Genomic DNA, 20,917 nt, shown 5'->3' on the forward strand with positions numbered 1-20,917 from the left:
GAAACTTAGGCAAAGCTGCTGGAACTAAGACACTGAAATTTCTCCCTTAACGACTGGACGATGTTTTGCTGAGTAGGAGATGGCCCTCGCCAGAGATAGTCATTCAGTCTGTCGGCCTCGTTGTACGGGGTCAGATAAGGCCCAAGGCCCAGGCTGCCGGCCATTGGCTTTTTGGGAGTGCAGGGACTATTCAAGGCATATGCGGGGTCCTTGCTGCCGAGGCTATGGGGGAAGTAACTGTCCACGAGCTTGGGGTCCGACTTCGTCCGACGATGGTGCGTCAGCTCAAACTCGGCCTCGTCTTCCTCTGACTTGATCTCCACATAGTCATCTTCCTCTGCTTCCGTCTCTTTGAAATTGGAAAAATAGTTCTGGGTGGCGATCTGGGCCTTCAAGGCCACGTTTCTGTTCACGACCAGAACCTTCTGCGCATCCTGGAGGGTGAGGTCGGAGTGTTTGTCCCTGCCCTGCAGACAAGACTCAGTCATCCTAGGCAGCAAATCCTGGAGGCTGTCCCCACGGGCGCCCATGTGCGGGGTCAGTGGCTGCGGTGGCCCCAGTTCTCCGGGGTAGCTGATGGACTCCATGGACTTGTTGATCAGGATGGAAGACGATGACTGGGACCTGCTGTAGGGCTGTGGGGGGCCCCCCAGCCCCTTTCGACCCAGGGAGTTGTAGAGGGGCCCCTGACCCGAGGTGTCTTTGTTGGGCTGACTCACGATGACACTCTGTCTCTGCACGGAGCCCAGCAGGGGGTCGGCCGTCTGAAGCGATGGCACAGAGAAGGCCGTGGACAGCTTCCGTGGCGTGCTTTTCCGGCTCGGCTCTAACGTGGGGTACTTGGACTTCAAGTCTAGCTCGGACTGGGGACAGAAATCTGCCAACTCTCCATTGCTGTAGGTCGAATTCAAAAGCCAGTCCTCATTGCCAAGCTGGGCAGGAGACACCGAGGCAGAGGCCGTGGGGCCCGACGGTGGTTGCGGGGTGGCCCAACCATCCTTCTGCATTTTCACTGGAGTCTCTCTGAAGACGATCTGGTCATACAGTTGGGAATATTCAGCAATCCTGGCACCTGCAAGGCAGAAGGAGAAACGCTCAATATATACAGGGATCGTTTAGCGAGGTGAAGGTTAAATTTAAGAATGTTCCATTCGGGGCTGGAGTGATAGTACAGAAGGGAGGGCAATTGCCTTGCACGCGGTTGACCCGGGTTCAATCCCCAGCATCCCATACGGTCTCCCAGAGCACCGCCAGGAGTAATTCCTGAGTGCAGAGCCAGGAGTAACACCTGAGCATCACTGGGTGTGAGACAAAAAGAAAAATATAAAGTACTATTCAAGGGCCAGAGAGATAATTCAGCAGGTAGGTCATTTGCCCTGTTTAAGGTTAGCTTCGGTTTCATCCCCGATACCCCAGGTGGTCACCTGAGCCCCACCAAGAGTGACCCCTGAGTACAGAGCCAGCAGTAAGCCCTAAACACAGCAGGGTGTGCCTCAATTCCCACCGCCAAAAGAATATAGTATTCCAGTCAACAGATCTTAACAAGATTTAGATACACAGGACTTTGAAATGAAATTTGAGGACTAGCAGTCACTGGATACGAAGTAACACAAACCAATGGAAGAAGCCACAGTTTAAAACAAATAAGAACACCACTGCAAAGTTCACTCAATTTAATCCAGTCCCGGATTATTTCAGCGAGGACTGCAAATGTCTGCCATTTGCAAAGAAACCCTCTAGAGCTGTTTTGTAAAGCATGAAAAGGCATCCCCGCTAAAATTACAGGTGAGGGGCTGGAGTGATTGTACAGTGGGTAGGGTGTTTGCCTTGCACGCAGCTGACCCAGGTTCGATTCCCAGCATCCCATATGGTCTCCCCAGCACTGGCAGGAGTGATTCCTGAGTGCAAGGCCAGGAGTAATCCCTGTGCATTGCTAGGTGTGACCCAAAAAGAAAAAAAAATACAGGTGAAAACAAAGTGAGTGCAAGCTCTGGTCAATGAAGAAGTGTCCACAGCTGCAGGACCAGAATCCACCAGGCAGCGGTTCTGACTGCCCTTGGACAGTTACTTCAGGAAGAATCTGTCAGCACTCGGGCACTTCCTGTTTCCTGGTATACCTCACCCCCCTGGGTATCCCTTCTCCTACTTCTACTCTGAGCTTCCTCGACCCTCCCCCTCGAGCCAAGCCACTGAAGCCTGCAACTCCAGGACACTGAAAAGGAACTGGCTGTGGTTGTATTTGATCCTGCCATGCGGTGTGGTGTGAGTTCCACAGCAGGGCTTGACAGTGACCTTGCAGGAGCGTTCTTAACGCTGAGGTCGCTCCCCTCTCTGCTCTATTTCTGAACCTGGACATTTCTAAAGACATGACCAGAGCTGTGATACAGAGGAGCGTTCTCCTGGGCCAGCAATGATGTCAGACAGGGAACGCAAAACTCTCTCAACCCTAGTGCAGGTGGTTGCATGTCCTCTATGTGTTAAAAGGTTTCTCTCGTGAGACTTATGCATGGCTCAGAACAAACCTCCATGATTTCTAGGATGGGTGTTTCTACCCCCAGAGATGGTGGCTGGCAACAGACATTATAGTTTTTCTTCCATAGAACTACATTTTAAATAACCTGTGCTTAGCAATTTAATTCCTTGAGTTTAAACTGTTTAGTCCAGTTGTTTCTTTTGAGTCTATCTTTTTTTTTTTTCTTTTTGGGTTACAAGTGGTGACAAGACTCAGAGGTTATTACTGGTTCTGCACTCAGGAATTAGTCCTGATGGTGCTCGGGGGACCATATGGGGTGCCAGGGAACTGAACCTGGGTGGGCCACATGCAAGGCAAATGCCCTCCCCGCTGTGTCATCGCTCCAGCCCTGAATCTATCTTCTCTGGAGCCAGAACAAAAATTTTGCTCTTACTTCAAAAGGTCCTTCTATGACCACAAATGGCTTGCCACCTGCTTCCCAGTGACAAGGCTGAACATGCTGACTTGATCATCTAGTTTAGACCCTCTCTTCAGATCCTTTAGGGTTTCCTATCAAAATTTCTTGGAAAGACAGAGATGATTCAGTAACACAGACTTGAGCTGGTACAGTTGGCCCCAATCAGGATTGAACTACCCTGTAGGAGAGTGACATATACACCACAGCGAGAAATCTTTGTCAACCATCCTGAGATGGCAGACATCCATCCACTACGAAACACAACTCAAGGCAGCTGGACTTCAGACTGAGCCACTGGCCAGCAGTCCCACCCAAGAGGTAGCCAGTTCTCACCCATACTCCGCTCCTGAGCCCAACCCTGCAGCTGAAGGTGGAGAGACTGTGAAGAAACCCAATGTTCTAAGAAGAGCATAAACTTAGGGATTGGAGAGATAGTATAGTGGATAGGGTGTTTGCCTTACACATGGCTGACCCAGGTTTGATCCCCAGCATTCCATATGGTTCCCTGAGCACTGACAGGAGTAATTCCTGAGTTCAGAGCCAGGAGTAACCCCTGAGTATCACCTGATGTGGCCCCCAAACAAAAAAAAATAAATAAATAAGAGTTCTCTTTAAAAAAAAAAAACAAGAGCACAAACCTAGGGGAAATGGGATGATTCCCATCCCAAAATGTTATGATAGAATCTGTTGAGAACAATGAATTCTTTTTTTTCTTTTTTTTTTTTGCTTTTTTGGGTCACACCCAATGATGCACAGGAGTTACTCCTGGTTCATGCACTCAAAAAGGCAAACACCTTACCCGCTGTACTATTGCTCCAGCCCCAGTATAGATGGTTTTTATTTTTATTTTATTTTAATTATTTTGCTTTTTGGGTCACACGCGGCGATCCGGCCAGGGGTTACTCCTGGCTCTTCACTCAGGAATTACTCCTGACGGTGCTTGGGAGGCCATATGAGATGCTGGGAATCGAACCCGGGTCAGCTGTGTGCAAGGCAAACGCCTTACCCGCTGTGCTATCGCTCCAGCCCCTAGACTGTTTTAAAGCGTAATGTCAAATGTGGAAGCACAAACCTAACACAGGAAGTGTGTCACTAAAGCAGAGCAGAGAGGCAGCCTGGAAGTCAAGTGGTGAACAGACCAGGGGGCAGAAGGAAGATGATCTGGACTGCAATGCTTCCCAGACTCATGCAGAATAAACCCCATTTATCTTCGGATACTAAACCCATCAGTTATATAGTTTGAATATAAAGCATCTCACAACCAGACATTACACTGTTCCTATTTCCAACCGCCCCCCCACCCCATCCATTTGTTTTCAACTTAGCCTTCTAAGACTCTTTAAGCCGCCGACGGCCGATGGGAGCAAAGTGACAGTTTTCCAAGCACTGATAACATTAAGAAGAACCCTGAGCCAAGAGCACAGCGAATATCTCTAGACTTCAGACAGCTTAGTGCTGGCCAGCCGAATCAAAGTTCTTCCTCATCCTTAGTTCTGGTACAATCTTTTTCTTTTTCTCATGGGCGTCATGTATGCATAGCATGTGCTCAACCTTGAACCATCTCTGCAACCCCTGAGAGCCTTTTTGTTTGAGGGAGATGGGGGGTGGGGAGGGAACAGAGATGGCACGGGTCACACCTTGGGATCACTTGGGATCACTAAGGGATAACTCTTGCTCTGTGCTTAGGGGTCACTCCCGGCAGTGTTCAGGGGACCACATGCATTGCCAGGAATTGAACTGGGGTTGGCTGCATGCAAGGCAAGCACCCTGCCCGGGCTGCCATCTGTCAGGCCCCAAATGTACAGAAATGCATACAACATGACCATTAGGTGACCACCCCCAGGGTCTATATAGACCTCAGGACTATTTCTTCTTCTGCAGGTTCATAAGGAAGGTTCTCATGTTTATCTGGAATAGCCTTTGCTGAGACAAACAAGAAAACTGTTTTCAAGACAAAGGATGTCAAGAGGACCGCACCACATTTGATGGGATTCAAAGTAGGAGGTAACCAACCTTAGAGGGAAATACATTATTTTGGTTCTGCTTTTGGGGCAGAGATTGGGGTTCGGAATGGAAACACCTGAAATATGGTGGTGGAAAGGTGTCATGGTGGCGGGATTGGTGTTTGAATATTAAATGTAATCAAATATTGTGAACTACTTTATAAAATAAAACAAACAAATAACGGGCTGGAGTGATAGCACAACGGGTAGGGCATTTGCCTTGCACGTGGCTGACCCGGGTTCGATTCCCAGCATCCCATGTGGTCCCCTGAGCACCGCCAGGAGACCTGAATGCAGAGCCAGGAGTAATCCCTGTGCATCGCTGGGTGTGACACAAAAAGGCAAAAAACAACAACAACAAAAAAGCCCAACAAATAAAAGAAGGGCAAAACAACAACAACAAAAGAGACAAAGGATGTAAATGAACATCTCAGGGCTGGAGCAAGAGTATAGCAAAAGTACAGCAGGGAGGGCCGTGCACGCAGCCTACCCAGGTTCAATTCCCGGCACCCCACAAGGTCCCCTGAGCCCTCCAGGAGTGATTCCCTGAATACAGAAGTCAGAAGTGAGCCCTGAGCACTGCAAGTGTGGACTAAAACCAACCAACCAACCAAACAAACAAAGAAAAAACCCACCAAATAAAATCAATGTTTCTGATGGAGTCTGGGACACAGACCCTAACACAGCACTGTCTGGCTGTCCTCGGGTTCCACATGAAACTTCCTCAGGCCCTGGTGAAGATTTTCTCCCATGGGAAAGGAGAACATTAACCCAGGGGTCTCCTTGGTGGGGAGGGAAAACGGGCCGCAGCAGACGCCAGCATGCTACCAGGGACTGAGCCGAGGTGGGAGGGGCTGGACCTGGTTGGTGATTTCTAGGCGGAAATCTGACCCAGGGCCTGTAGACCCCGGCCCGCGAGTCCACTAAAGGTGCTCGAGAGTTTCTGCAGGTGCGTAGCGCGCGCCTCCTTCCGGACAGCACCGAGAGCAAGCTCCGGGCAAGGTGGCCAGGCCCACGCGAAGCAGTCTGGAGAGCTGGTCCGTGCGACTACGCCGTCCTGCGCCCAGATAAAGGAGAGAGAGAAGAGGGGTTGTCATGTCAACCGCTGGACCGCCTGCTGGGCACAGGAAGTGTCGGGACAAGCCCAGAAGGAGGCATTTTTGGGGGAGGGGGTGTCTGAGCTTTCGGCAGGGATAGGGACACAGTCCCAGGCCCTTGGGACATTCTCCTGCCACAGGGAGGTTAGGTTTATTGGGTTACACCCATCACAGTGATCCCAAGTCACTCCCATTCCTCTGTTTATCTGTAAACTCTTCTCTGTGCTCTCCTCCCCAACCAGTTAATCACCTTTTCTCCCTAATCAGATTTTATTAGCTTGTAAGATCAGATCCTTCTAAGGACACTGAACTTGTATTGTAAGTTATGTCTTTTGCATAGTTTACCTTAAAGCAATGTCCTTTCTGTATGGACACAGGAAGACAGTTAATATTATGCTTTGTAACTTGGGAGTTGATTGACTCCTAATAATATTTACTCCTGGGCATCTGCTTTCTTGACTCAGTTGCCCTTAGTTCCTAGCACCCCAAAAGCAGGGTCCTGATGAGAAACTGGATGGACCCAGGGCAAGCTGTGAGCTACCCTGGCATCGAAATAGGCCAGGCCAAAGCGCCACGATACTCAACTACAAGTTGAGGGTATGATCATGGACAAATGCTGTCGTGATCCAAAAGGAAGTAACCATGAGACTAGGACCCTTCTGGGCTAGGAAAACTAACCTGGCCTGAGGACTGTATATATATACCCGACTGCATGGTGTGTGTGTGGGTGGCCGCCACTCTCTGAGATGCCTCGGGAGATGCCCGCTCCACGCTGTTGGGAGTCTTAGGGGATGCTGGTGTGGCATACATGTCCATGAAGGACCTATGGCCTCCAGAAAGTGTTACTGAGGAGGCAGGACCAAACGGGACAAGCCTGCAGTGAGAGTAGCCGAGAATCCACCACCCCGGCAGAAACGAGAGGCAGATGGAGAGATAATGAGAGAGAGAGGGCTGACTCTTCCAGTTGCTGGGCACCCCGTGACTCCGTCACCCCAGATGTGCTCCATTGCCCTTAAGAGTTTCACATTATCATGGACATGGTCCATATTCAAAACTACTTGGCTGGGGGTGGGGGTGGGGTGGGGGGAAGGGCTGGAACAATAGCACAGCATGTAAGGCATTTGCCTTGCATGAGACCAATCCAGGTTCGACCCCCAACATCCCAAAAGGTCCCTCAAGCACTACCAGGAGTAAGCCCTGAGCACTGCTGGCTGTGGCCCCCAAGCAAAACAAAACAAAACAAAACAAATACCCAGCCAGACAGGCTTATTTGCATATTCATTGATTTATTTATTGGGGGGAGTTTGGGCCACACTCAAGTGGTGCTCAGTGCTTACTCCTGGCTCTGTGCTCAGGGATCACTCCTGGTGGGGTGGAGGGGAACCATTTGGAATATCCGGGATTGAATCTGGGGTAACCATATTGGAGGCAAGTGGTTATCCCTTAATCTCTTCCTGACCTGAGGATCTCTTCTTCATTATTGTTTTGTTTGAGGGAGACCACACCTGGCTTCACTCAGGGCTTACTCTTGGCTCTGTGCTCAGGACTTGGACTTGGGGATCCTATGTGGTGATAGGGATCAAAGCTGGATCGAATGCATGCAAGGAAAGAGCCTTATCTGTTGTCCTGTCTCTCCTCCAGCTCTGCAAGAATCATCACTTTTTAAAATGGCGGTCGGCCGGCACCATCCATCATCACCAGAAATTCGAGAATGCAGTTCCTTTCCTCCTGAGGAGTGCTCGCTGTGTTTTATTGGGTGGAATGACATTCCTCATCCATTACTGGTTGCCGACCTTCTCTGTCCCCCGCCACTGCCAAAAATCATGCGGCTGAAACTCAGTCACACGCTTCCTACCCAGAGTTGCAAGGTGGCTCAGCCGCACGAGTACTGGAATGTGAATTAGTCCAAGTGCACCCTCACCAGGAGAAAACACGTGCCAATAAGTCGCTCACAGTCATGACTCCCCCCTCCACTCCCAAAGAAACTTTTTTGTTGTTGCTTTTTGGGTCACACCTGGTGATGCACAGGGTTTACTCCTGGCTCATGCACTCAGGAATCACTCCTGGCGGTGCTCAGGGGACCATATGGGATGCTGTGAATTGAACCCAGTTGGCCGCGTGCAAGGCAAACGCCCTCCCCACTGTGCTATCGCTCCAGCCCCCCAAATAAATGTCTAAGCTTTTATTTGCTTTCAAGAGAAGAACAACTCAAAGAGAATCAGCAAAATCGGATGTTACTCCCCAGGTTTCACTTAATCAATTGGTCATGAAATAAAGAAATTATCCTGAGACCAGAGAGAGCACAAGGGGACAGGCACTGGACCCACATGTGGCTGTCCTGGTACCATCCCCAGCATCTCATTTGCTCCCCTGCTAGCACCCCAGCGCTCAATGTTTTGGCCAGGGTTGGAGCACAGCTGGTGGTGCTCAGGGCTTACTCCTGACTGTGCTCAGGGGTGACCCCTGGGTGGTGCAAGTGCCTGACCACTGTGCTGTCTCTCCAGGGGCCACCAGACTGGTCATTTGGAACCACCGAGCCAGGAAAAGAAATTGTACTATTGGGTATTTTTGATACTATAAATAAAATATGGCCAGGCCAGACAGTGTTAGAGCACAAGTGGCCTGTGGAAAGGAAAGGAAGTTTAGGTTTAGCCAGTTCTTCTTCGTCTTTATTATTATTATTATTAGATTTTGGACTATACCCGGAAGTGTTTAGCAGGACAATGTGGGATTGAGGGATTGAGCCAAGGACCTCCGTGCAAAGCAAGCACTGAGTCTTCTGAGCCCTCTCAAAGGCCCTACATTTTCCATTTATTTATTTATTTGTTTATTTACTGGGTTTGGAGCCAGACTCAGCAGTGCTCAGAGGTTACTCCTGGTTCTGCACTCATAAATCACTGCTGGCAGTGCTTGAGGGACCAGATGGGATGCCAGGAATTGAACTCAGGCCGGCCTTGGGCAAGGCGAATGCCCTCCTCACTGTACTATCGCTCCAGGCCCTGGATTTTCCTTTTAGCTGGTGATACTGCATCCCTCATCTGATTCTGTGCCAGGCCAGGGCAGACAGTGTTAGAATGAACACATGTGGCCTTAAAATGGATTCCTCGCAGAGTGAGGTAAGTCACGAGGTTAAAAAGAGAGACGGACAGGGCTATCTCACCCGTGAGTGGGTCAGGACAGAACACTAATGAGCAAACCAAACAACAGAGCGATGGACTCAAGACAGCGGCTGTGCTGGGGTCTCAGAGACAGCACCCCATGTGCACCCCCAAGCACTGCCGGGTGACCTGGCAGCTCCTGGCAGTTCTTGGCAGCCCCATACACGCATGCCCTGGCTTTGACTAGTCAAGCCTGGTAACAAGGGGCGTGGTCCCCAGGTCCTGAGCCCTGCAAACAAGGGGGTCCCCTTCACCAGGCCAAAAGAATGGGAAATGGTAGTGGGTCCATGGACTAGAGCAATAGTATAGCGGTAGGGCTCTTGCCATGCATGTGGCCAACCTGGGTTTGATCCCTTGGCACCCCATAGGGTCCCCCGAGTCTGCTAGGAGTGAGCCCTGAGCACAGAGGCAGGAGGGTGCTCTGAGCAGCACCTAGTATGGCTCAAAAGCAAAAAAAAAAAGAGAGAGAGAAAAAGAAAAAAGGTGGTGGGTTCTGTTTGTCTAACAAATACAGATTCCTGGGCCTTGACCCCAGGACGCAGAACTGGCTCTGGGATGCAGAACTCAGGAGGGGTCACTGCCCGGGGGAACCCGTCTCTACACGACAACAGGGTCCGTGTGCAGAACCTGTTTTTCACTGAAGTTGGGGTGCACTGGATGCCTGGACTCCTCCTCTGGTCCAGCTATATGACATGTACTTCATCACACAGAGAAAATACCAAACCGTGCCCATCTCATTCTCTGGCCCCAACAGCACCCCTGGGACCCTCACCCAAGGCTCCCACCCTCAATTGAAAGGAGAACCTTCCGGAAGGCGCAGAATGAGAATACCCAAGAGCGGGCACCGTCACCTCAGGATAGAAAGAGGTGAGGAGACACCAGCGTCCAGCCGAGCTGCTGAGGAAACCACCGACAGGCCTCAGTTCCACCCCCGGGGAGGAACAGGGGATTCTGTGAAGGAGAGCCATTTCGGTCTCTGCTCAACCCTCAATGCTGACACAAAGCATCACTCATACTCGAGGAGACCAGCTGCCATGAGTGAGACCCCCCACAGCTGGTTTTCAGTCAGCTTAGATTCAAGAGTGTCGCGAAACGGCCAGGTTCTCTCCCAACACAGCTCTTGAGACCAAACCAGGTTCCACGCATGGGTGGGTGGAGGCCCAGTGAGAGGACTTACCAACAGCCTGGTGTGCACCTGTGTGTGAGAGTGTGTTTATGTGTGTCTGAATGTAAGAGCACATTTGTGTGTATGTGTGAGAGAGAATGTGTGAGAGTACATATGAGAGAGAATGTGTGTGTGTATGTGTGTGTAGGATAAGTATTTTGGAGTGTGTGAGAGCATGTTTGTGTGTACATGAGAGAATGTGTGAGAGTGTGTATGTGAGAATGTGTCCATGTGTGGGTTTGTGTGAGAGTATGTGTAGGGTATGTGTGTTCTGGAGTGTGTGAGGGGATGTGAGTGTGAGAGCATGTTTGTGTGTATATGATAGTATGTGTGTGAGTGTGTGTGTGAAGAATGTGTGCATGTGTGTGTTTGTGTGTGTAGGGTACATGTGTGTGTTTTGGAGTGTGTGAGAAGATGTGTGTGTGTGAGAGCATGTTTGTGAGAAAGTATGTGTGGAAGAGCATGTTCCTGTATGAGTGTTTGCAGTATACATGCTTTTGTGTGTGTGTGTGAGTGAAAGCATGTTTGTGCAAGAATGTGTGCATATGTTTTATGAGTGTTCTTTGTGACAGGGTGTGAAAGGATACGTTTGCAGTGTATGTGTGTTTCTGTACATGTGTTACTGAAAACATGCATGTGTATGTGTGAGAGTGTGAAAGAGCGTGTTTGTGTGAGAACATGTGCCCTTGTGTTCATATGAATGTTTTTATTTGTGCACATGTGTGAAAGGAGTATGTGTGTGTGTCTTAGGTGCATTTGTGGGAGAGTGTGTGCCCACGTATGGGCGACTGGGTGTGTGTGCACATTCGCGTGAGACCAAGTGTGGTGTCCTCAGAGAGGAGGCCTGGGGGGCGCCGGGGGCTTACCGATGGCGGGCCCGCCTTGCTTCTTGTCCTCCAGGATGGCCGCCAGGTCCCGGGGCGTGGGCTTGTGCGTCTGGCTAGCTGGGGTCTGCTCAGGCTCAGGGCCCTTCACCTTCAGCAGGTGGTTGGCCTTCTTGATCTTCTGACTGTACTGGCGAGCCATCATGAACACGCGGCTCTTGGTCTTATCGGTGGGGTCCAGCTCCAGCTCTGCCCCTTCGGGGTCCGTCTGGGGCAGGTGGCTGTTGACCAGGTCATAGGGATTTCCCAGCGGAGACAGTTCGCTGGCCAGCGAGAGCCGGTTCAGGGTCCCCCTGGCATCTTCTGGGGCGATGCGGTCACCTTCCTGCAGCCAGTTGGCGCGGCCGGCCCGGCCTGGCCTGCCTTTCAGTGGGGAGCTCAGAGGCTGGCTCCCCGGCAGGGAGAGGGTGGACGGGGCACGAGTCGCCTCCCGGCTGGGCAGCGCTGGGCGACCCTGGGCGTGGGGCCCATCGGGCACATCGTCCTGGCTGACCGGGAAAGCGGCCAGCAGCCGCTCACGTGCCTTGTCCTCGTTCTTCTTGATATAATTCTCCAGGTCATTCCAGATCTCGTCCACCTCCTCGGACAACTTGTCGGACAGCGACTTGGTGCTGGCCGAGGCGCCATAGAGCCCGCTCAGGTACTCGGGGTCCCTGTGGGCCGGGGGTCGCGGGCGGGTGGCTGGGGCCTCGTCCTCGCTCAGCTGCAGGCTGTCCTGTGATACGAAGGGCCGCAGGCTGTCGCAACAGGCGAAGTCGGTGTCCAGGCCCAGGAAGCTGGTCCTCTTGGGCGGCTTGAGGCTGCTGCCCCTGAAGTCCCCCACGGGGGCCGGTTCAGGCAGCCCGATGGTGTCATAGATGTTCTCTTCCTCCTCCTCTTCCTCCTCCTCCTCTGGCTCCCGTGCACTTGGGCTGGCTGCTGCCACCTGGCCAGGCAGGGGTCCCTCTTCCATGGGACGCAGGGAGCCCGGCTCGTGGCCCGCCCGCCTTTTGGAGAAGGCCAGCTCCGGGGTGCTCTTGGGACGCACGGAGCCCCGGCTGGGCTTGGGGGGCGACGTTTCCGCGGCCTCTCTCTGGGCCACCAGGAATTTTAGGTCCTCGTAGCTGATGTTGTCATACACGTGGTCCAGGGGGTCTGCGGTCAGCTCCAGAGACGACCCGAAGGGCGTGGTGGTGTCCTCCTCCTGAGCGCCCGCGGGGGGCCGGTCCTGCAGCACCCTTGGGGTGCGGGCGCCGCAGACTCCGCCGCTGTCCCGGGTCCTGACTTCGGCGGCCGCGCACGTGTTGCTCTCGCCGGCGCTGCTGGCCCGCCGGACCACGCGGTGGCCGGCCCCGGGGCTGCCCGAGGCCTCCATCTGCCCCAGGTGCCAGCTGCAGGGGCGGCTGGCCGCGCCGTCCTCGCACGGCAGGAACATCTGGTAGTCATCGTCGTCCTCGTCCTCCGGGGAGCGGCGGCTGGGGAACAGGGCCTGGCGGATCTGGTGGTCGGTCCAGATGTTCCGCGTGCCCACCAGGGCCGCGCCACCGCCACCGCCAACGCTGGGCTGACTGGCTCTCTGCGCCGGCGTGGAGACCGCGCAGGGCAGCCGGGGGGACCCCTCCTCTCCGGACGCCTGCGGAGGACAGCGACAGGACCCGTGAATCTCCGTGCCAGGGAGTCCCTACCCCGACACGCAGCCCCGCACTCCCCCCATCCCCATACCCGACATGGGACTGTCCGGCAGGACCCAACAAATGTGGGCGTCCAGCTGGGCAGGCTCTGGGGCCTTGGGTGAAAAGAAACGCAGAGGGCTGGAGCGATAGCACAGCAGGGAGGGCGTTTGCTTTGCCCGGGGCCGCCACCCCATATGGTGCCCCAAGCACCGCTGGGTGTAATTCCTGAGTGCAGAGCCAGGAATAACTCCTGTGCATCGCCGGGTGTGACGCAAAAAAGAAAAAAAAAGGGGGGAGGGGGGGACTGGAGCAATAGCACAGCGGGTAGGGCGTTTGCCTTGCACGCAACCAGCCCGGGTTCGATTCCCAGCATCCCATATGGTCCCCGGAGCACTGCCAGCAGTAATTCCTGCATGCAGAGCCAGAAGTAACCCCTGTGCATTGCCAGTGCGACCCCCCCCCCAAAAAAAAAGAAGAAAAAGAAAGAAAAGGAATGCAAACAGGCTTTACCTTTTGGATGTCTTGTACTGTTTCTGAAAAAGAAAAGATGATGATTATGATTTTTAAAAGTTTATAAACAGTGTCTCAGGCAGAGGTCTGTACTCATGGTGTAGGGTGATGAGGAACCGGAGGTTCCCAGATGCTAAGCATATGCTGGACCCCTTGAACCATCTCCCCAACCCTGGCTTTCTATTTTATAACAAGACTCTCTGCATCTTACAGAGTTTTGTTGGCTGTTTTGGGTTTTTGAGCATGTGGGAGTGCTCAGGGGACAAGATATAGTACCAGGAGAGCCATAGGTCCTATGTTTTCTCTCCCTTTGGCCCATCCTTATAGAAGTTAATCCAATCTGCCCATATATACACCTCCCCTTACTAAATAGCAGTAAGAATAAAAAAAAAAAGGGACTTACCACTGGTCTTTAAAACTTTATGTGTCCTTGAGGAAGGTTCTGTGAGAATAAATATAAACACAGCACCATAAGTAAAACCTAATCAAGGTTTTATTAAATGTATGATTGAACTATGCATTTATAAAAAAAATAAAAACAGAGCTCTAGAAATCTGTCCATTTTCCACGTCAGTCACCCTTCTCCGAGAAACATTAGCCTTCATCAAAATCAGGAACACTGAGCCTCACAACTCGGGGTCAAAGTAACAGAGTTTGGGGCTGGAGCGACAGTACCGCAGGTAGGGTGTTTTCCTTGCACACAGTCAACCCAGATTCGATTCCCAGCATCCCCTATGGTACCCCCAAGCACAACCAGGAGTAATTCCTGAGTGCAGAACCAGGAGTAAGCCCTGAGCATTGCCGGCTATGACCCCCACCCTCCCAGAAAAAAAACCAACAAAACAAAACAAAACAAAAACACCCCCCAAAAAGAAAACCCCATTTGCCAAACTTGGAAAGGGACTGGGCAGGCAGCCCTGATAAAGGCCGCCTTGGAATCCCGTCCCTCTCAGCTATTACCTGACTTCCTCCGCAGGCGGTAGGGAGTGGAGCTGTTTCTCGACGCGCAGAAGGCTTTCGTCTCTCCCTCAGGGCTGTAGCAGAAGCCGGGGTGGTCTGTGAAGGGAAACCCAGGGTTACGGGCCCGCATCAGCCTCCCCACCCCATGACGGAGGCTGGTGCTCACCTTTAGATTCACTGTTTGCTTGTTAGGTAATATCGTCCCCTTCAGAACGGGGGAGACTTCACTTCTTCCCAGAGTCCTAGTCCTACACATGCCCTCGTGAGCACACACCAAACTCACACAGCAGCATACGCACGCATGTACAGACACAGCAACAGCCTTGCACACACCAACAAACGTGCATATATGCACACAGCTCCACACTGTCTCAATGCTCCTTCTTCATTCTTTTTTTTTTTCTTTTTGGGTCACACCCGGTGATACACAGGGGTTACTCCTGGATCTGCACTCAGGAGTTACTCCTGGTGGTGCTCAGGGGACCATATGGGATGCTGGGAGTTGAACCCGAGTCAGCCGTGTGTAAGGCAAATGCCCTACATGCTGTGCTATCTCTCCAGCCCCCCCTTTTTCTTTTGAGGGGCACCTGGTATTTGGGGCCACACTCAGCAGTGCTTGGGGCTTGCTCCTGGCTCTGTGCTCACTTCTGGAGGGGCTCAGGGGACCCTCTGGGGTGTCAGGGATCCAACCCAGGTCAACTGTGTGCTGGGCAAGCTTCGTACCTGCTATACTATCTCTCTAGCCTTAATAATACTCTTTTTTTTTGCTTTTTGGGTCACACCCGGCGATGCACAGGGGTAACTCCTGGCTCATGCACTCAGGAACTGCTCCTGGCGGTGCTCAGGGGACCATATGGGGTGCTGGGAACCGAACCTGTGTCGGTCATGTTGGCTGCGAAACGCCCTACCCGCTGTGCTATCACTCCAGCCCCAATAATAATCGTTTTTAATCGTTATTTGAGGTTCTGGGAGCACCACACCTGCTGGTGCTCGGGGCTTCCTCCCGGCTCTGTGTTCCAGGATCACTCCTGGAGGGGTTTGGAGGGACCATCCTCAGTGCTGGGAAGGACGTGTGGGTTGGCGTCTCTCGGGCTCTCCACGTCAGCTCTCTAACGGGTAGAGCTGCATAGTCTCGGTTTCCCTCGCCCAACAGAGCTAGGCTATACTGTGGCTTCTCATTCCCACCCTGAATCTCCTCTCTGCAGCTCTGTGTGGCTCAGAGGGCAGAAATTTTAACAACAGACACAGAAACCCCTTGTTGTAAGATCCCTGAGTCTGGGGGTGTGGAGGGAAGTTTGCAGGAGAACCTCATCGAGCTGGGGTCTCTTGCAGGCTTGGAAGTGGAGGAGCCCAGCCCCCAGTCCCCAGCTCTGAGGCCAGGAAGCTGCTGCCCCCTGCAGGGGTCGGATGCATGTTTTTCCCACAAAGAGAATTTCCTCTTCAAGTCTGACTGCTGAGGCCGTGCATTAAGGAAAATGGCCTTAATCCACTGCTTTTCCCAGCCAGGGAGGAACACAATTGAGACGGTGGGAAACTGCAATCTTAGAGCTCTATGGCCATCAGGAAAAGCAGTGACTGTCTAGAAAGAGAGTTTCTCACAGGTAATCAACAGTTTCCTTTTGGATGGGCAGCGTGGGAAATGCATGGTGACACTATTCATTGACATGGAATCTAGCCACTATCAGGAGCCTCTTCAAGGAAGAAAGGAGCCTTGTGTTAGAAGACACACGTGGCCTGGAACCTCTTTTCTGTTGAGTCTCATGGATTAAAAAAAAAAAAAAAAGCCCAGGGGCTGGAACTATAGCACAGTGGATAGGGTGTTTGCCTTGCATCTGGCCAACCGGGGTTCAAGTCCAGGCATCCCATATGTGGTCCCCTGAGCACCGCCAGGAGTAATTCCTGAGCCAGGAGTAACAGCTGTGCATTGCCGGGTGTGACTCAAAAAGAAAAAAAAAGCCCATAGTGGGGTGGAGAGAGGGTAGAGTGGGGTGTTTGACGCCATGAGCACTGCTGGGTTTGGCCCCAAAACTAACGAGAAAAAGCAAAAGGAAACAAACCAATCTGTAGAAAGCTGCCACTTTCTTAGAACTGACCATTTCTACACATTAAGGGAGAACAGTGATGGGTACCAGCAGACAGTAACATTTCAAGTTTTGTGAAGAAAACAAACTTACGAATGGCATCCATTTCCAGTATTGCTTGCTTGGCCTGAAAGGGGAAAAGAAAAGTATACATTACAGTGACTTTTGTTTGTTTATGTTTTTTCTTCTTTAAACTATCAAGCCTAGAAGTTGTCTTATTCCAACGGGGATAAGAACCTTCAGCACTCAAAAAGCTCGGATGCATCCCTCTTGTTCAAGGGAAACCAGAGAGAGGAGCGCCCTCGTGTGGGAGGAAGACGCGCTGCCGCTGATGTACCAAACTGGCTTCTCCTTCCCTTGGAGATTGCCAGCCCTGCAAGGTCACCAGCGTTGCAGGATTTTCTGACCCGCCAGACAGTCCTGAATACAGAAACACAGAACCATGAAGCCTAGACCAGAGGAGATGTCTAGACATCGGTGGAGGACATGGGGGGTGGGGAGGGTAGTGAGCTTGTACCTCAGTACTATACATATTAACAAAATTGTAACTTCCCTAACCATAACAAATAAAATTAAAATATGATTTTAGGAAATTCCGGGTATACCACGTCTATGGGCTGAAAGCTCTGGGGCCTTCTCAGAGTTGGGGCGGGTGGCTTCCCCCCACCTCTCACCCCCTCTACTGTCTGAATCTCAGCCTGCCCCCACACTGAGCTAGCTTGCTTTCTTTCTTTCTTTCTTTCTTTCTTTCTTTCTTTCTTTCTTTCTTTCTTTGCTTTTTGGGTCACACCCAGCGGTGCTCAGGGGTTACTCCTGGGTCTGCATTCAGGAATTACTCCTGGTCCTCGGGCAACTATATGGGATGCTGGGAATCAAACCCAGGTCAGTTGCATGTAAGGCAAATGCTCTCCCCGCTGTGCTATTGCTCCAGCCCCTGAAGTTTCTTTTTGTGGCCTAATGGCACTGGCATATAAAGGGCCCAGCCCAACAGCCTCACAGCTCAGCTTAGAGATGTCAAGCTGAAGAATCGTCCCATTCCTACAGCTCCAGGAGCATGTGACTACATACGTGGCCTTGTGACACTTCCAAATTCCACTATGCTCAGCCCAGGTTAGATGGGAACGGGACACAGAAGCCCAAGAAACTCAATAAATGAAAACAACAACCTAGAAGACTCAATGAGCCACAAACATCCCAGTAAACCCTCTGACAATGACTTTAATAACACCACTGGGAGATCTATAAAGGTAAAGGTAAAGGTAAAGGCCCTCCCGTTGATCGTCGATTTGCTCGAGCGGGCCCAGTAACGTCTCCATTGGAGACTTTGTTGTTACTGTGTCTGGCATATCAAATACTCTCGGTAGCTTGCCGGGCTCTCCGAGAGGGGCGGAGGAATCGAACTCGGGTCGGCCGTGTTGGCCACTTGTAAGGCGAACGCCCTACCGCTGTAAATTGTCATAAATTTCCTTTCACTGAACTTAAAAAAAATTCCACTTACCATTTTGATTTAATGAGCAATATAAAATAAATTATTTTGGGTTTGCCAAGGAGGCAGGCTTGGGGGGTGGGTGGGAAACTGGGGGCAGTTGGGGGGGAGGGAAAGTCACACTGGTGGTGGGGTTGATGTTCAAACATTGAATTCCCGGGACATGAACAGCTTTGTAAACCGCGGCCTTGACAAATAAAGTTAGAAAGAAAAAGAATATTATTTTACCTGGATAACCACTAGCATCAATAACATTATCTTAAAATGTAGATTCCTACGACCCACCCTGATCTACTAAACTGAAGAACTCAAGAGTAGAAGTTAAAATCTATACCCTTCTTGTATCTGGTGAGCCTGAGCTCCTTGTTTGATTTGGCCTTTTTTTTTTTCTTTTTGGGTCACACCCGGCAATGCTCAGGGGTTACTCCTGGCTCATGCACTCAGGAATTGCTCCTGGAGGTGCTCGGGGGACCATATGGGATGCTGGGAATTGAACCTGTGTTGGCCATGTTGGCTGCGTGCAAGACAAACGCCCTACCCACAGTGCTATCGCTCCAGCCCCTAATTCGGCCTTTTTTAAATTTATTTTTTATTTTTTATTTTTTCCTGACACCCAGTTGTTCTCAGAAGTTGCACCTGGCTCTGTGCTCAGGGATCACTCCTGCTGCTAGTAGGGGCTGAACCTGGGTCTGTCAGATGCAAGACCAGCACCTTCATTATCTCTAACTCTTCAGTCCCAGCAATTCAAGTCCATTGTAAAAAGTTTGCTGGGAGTTTCCTCTGGCTACATTCCCTCTTCTCTGATGCCTCATCGTCATCAGGAAACTCTCCCAGGGTGCCTCTGCACCTACCATCTCCAAGGGTGCCTCAGAAACGCCCCGAGGGGGAGAGAGCACTGTGTGTAAGCGTGTACACAAGTAAACACATGTAGTGAAGTGTGGGGTGAAAAGAGCTAGGTGCATGTGTGATGTCTGTGCACGTGTGAGCACGTGTGTTCATGGGTGAAGATGTGAGCATGTGTGATGGTGGGGGTCTGAGACTCACTCTGGGACCCAAGTCTGGGGCTTCTTCGGAGGGACATGGGGGGCTTCACTCCAGGCAGCGCCCTCAGCTGTCAGCGCTACTCTTGGGAGCAAATGTCAGGCTCATGGTGCAGCTGTGACCCAGAACCTCCTGTCTGCACCCCTCAGGGGCTCACCAGACCCCTTAAACCTCCACGGTGGCACTTTCTCCCGCATGGCTCCCTCTCTCCCTTTGGGGAGGGACAAGTGCTGAGGTGTCTTTCTTTTTCTTTTTTTTTTTTGACATTTAACAAATAATTTATTTTTTATTAAAATTCACGGAATCACAGTCCTCCCATTGTTCATCGATTTGCTTGAGCGGGCCCAGTAATGTCTCCTTCGTGAGACTTGTTGTTACTGTGTTTGGCATATCGAATACGTTACGGGGAGCTTGCCAGGCTCTGCCATGCAGGCGAGATACTCTCGGTAACTTGCCGGGCTCTCCGAGAGGTATTAAAATTATTTATTAAAAATAATTCAATATACCCAAAGATCATAAATATATGTAAATTAGGAGACAATAGACAACAGTAAATCTGACAATTAATTTAAAAACCAGAATATTTTCAAATAGCTTTTATGAATGGATTTGCACTTCACTTATACAGTCCACCTTTCTTTCTTTTTTAAAATTTTTTAAAAAAATTGAATCACTGTGGGCGCTGGAGCAATAGCACAGCAGGTAGGGTGTTTGCCTTGCACGGGGCAACCCAGGTTTTATTCCCAGCATCTCATATGGTCCCCTAAGCACCACCAGGAGTAATTCCTGAGTGCACGAGCCAGGAGTAGCCTCTGTGCATCAGGACCACCAGGAGTGGTCCAAAAAACCAAAAAAAAAAAAGCATTACAAAGTTGTTCATGGTTGGGTTTCAGTCACACAATGTTCCAACACCCATTCCTCCACCAGTATACATTTCCCACCACCAGTGTCCCCCAGTTTCCCTCCCATCACCCCAATATGCCTCTATGGCAGAGCTCTCTCTCTTTCTCCTCCCTCCCTTCTCTCTCTCTTTCTCTCTCTCTCTCTCTCTCTCTCTCTCTCTCTCTCTCTCTCTCTCTGCACCGAGGTTTCTTTTTGTGGCCTTGTGGCCCTATGTGATGTGATCTGGAAACCACAAGGGTTCATGTTGCCCGAACATGAAACATAACTTAAGATGCAAATAGGAGGGTCGGAGCAAGTAGGTGCTAGCTTTGTGCAGGACAACATGGGTTCCATCTTTGGTACCCCATATGGTTCTACCCCTCACCCCTTCAGGTGTTATTCTTTTTTTTTTGGCTTTTTGGGTCACACCCGGTGATGCTCAGGGGTTACTCCTGGCTCAGCACTCAGGAATCACTCCTGGCAGTACTCAGGGGACCATATAGGATGCCTGGAATCGAACCTAGGTTGGCCGCGTGCAAGTCAAATGCCCTACCCGCTGTGCTATCACTCCAGCCACCACGTGTGATTCTTGAGTGAAGAGCCAGGAGTCAGGATTTAGCATCACCAGGTGTGACCGCCAAACAAAACGAACAACATGATTCAAAGAAGGAAATAATTTCGGCTTACTTGCCTTTCTTGTCTCTTTAACGTTATCGTAATTTTTCAAACTACGGACATACTAAAATCATTTAAAAATGAAGGGGTATGTCACAGCAAAGTATTTAAGCTGAATGGAAATCATATATTTTTAGAAAAAAGGGCTGGGGAGTCCGAATGTCACCATCTCAGTTTTGGGAAGACAAATGCTTCCATTTTTATAGGACCATACTTGCATCATCAACTTGGAATTTGAGATGAGCAGTTGGAATTAGTTTCAAACGCAAATGGCAGCTTGCCTCCTGTGAAATGCATTTCCAGAACCAGGTTTATACGTAAAGTGCAAAGGTCCACCATCACCTTTATTCTCAGTTTGGACAAATTAAGCTTAGGGGCTGGGAGATACTTAAA

General features: G+C 51.0%; 1 protein-coding gene across 1 annotated transcript in view; it reads right to left on the bottom strand.

Moving 5' to 3' along the window:
- PLEKHG1 (pleckstrin homology and RhoGEF domain containing G1) overlaps positions 1–20,917 on the bottom strand; it is a 125,518-nt gene continuing 104,601 nt past the window's right edge. The window contains exons 11-16 of the mRNA XM_056126018.1: positions 16,534–16,567; positions 14,360–14,455; positions 13,803–13,841; positions 13,400–13,422; positions 11,220–12,849; positions 1–1,072 (exon numbers count right to left, since the gene is read on the bottom strand). Coding sequence (XP_055981993.1) covers positions 6–1,072; positions 11,220–12,849; positions 13,400–13,422; positions 13,803–13,841; positions 14,360–14,455; positions 16,534–16,567 — 2,889 coding nt within the window. The 3' untranslated portion in view covers positions 1–5. The remainder of the gene's footprint in view (positions 1,073–11,219; positions 12,850–13,399; positions 13,423–13,802; positions 13,842–14,359; positions 14,456–16,533; positions 16,568–20,917) is intronic.

This window comes from Sorex fumeus, unplaced genomic scaffold (genome assembly GCF_029834395.1).
Source record: "Sorex fumeus unplaced genomic scaffold, SorFum_2.1 ptg000061l, whole genome shotgun sequence".
Lineage (NCBI taxonomy): Eukaryota > Metazoa > Chordata > Mammalia > Eulipotyphla > Soricidae > Sorex > Sorex fumeus.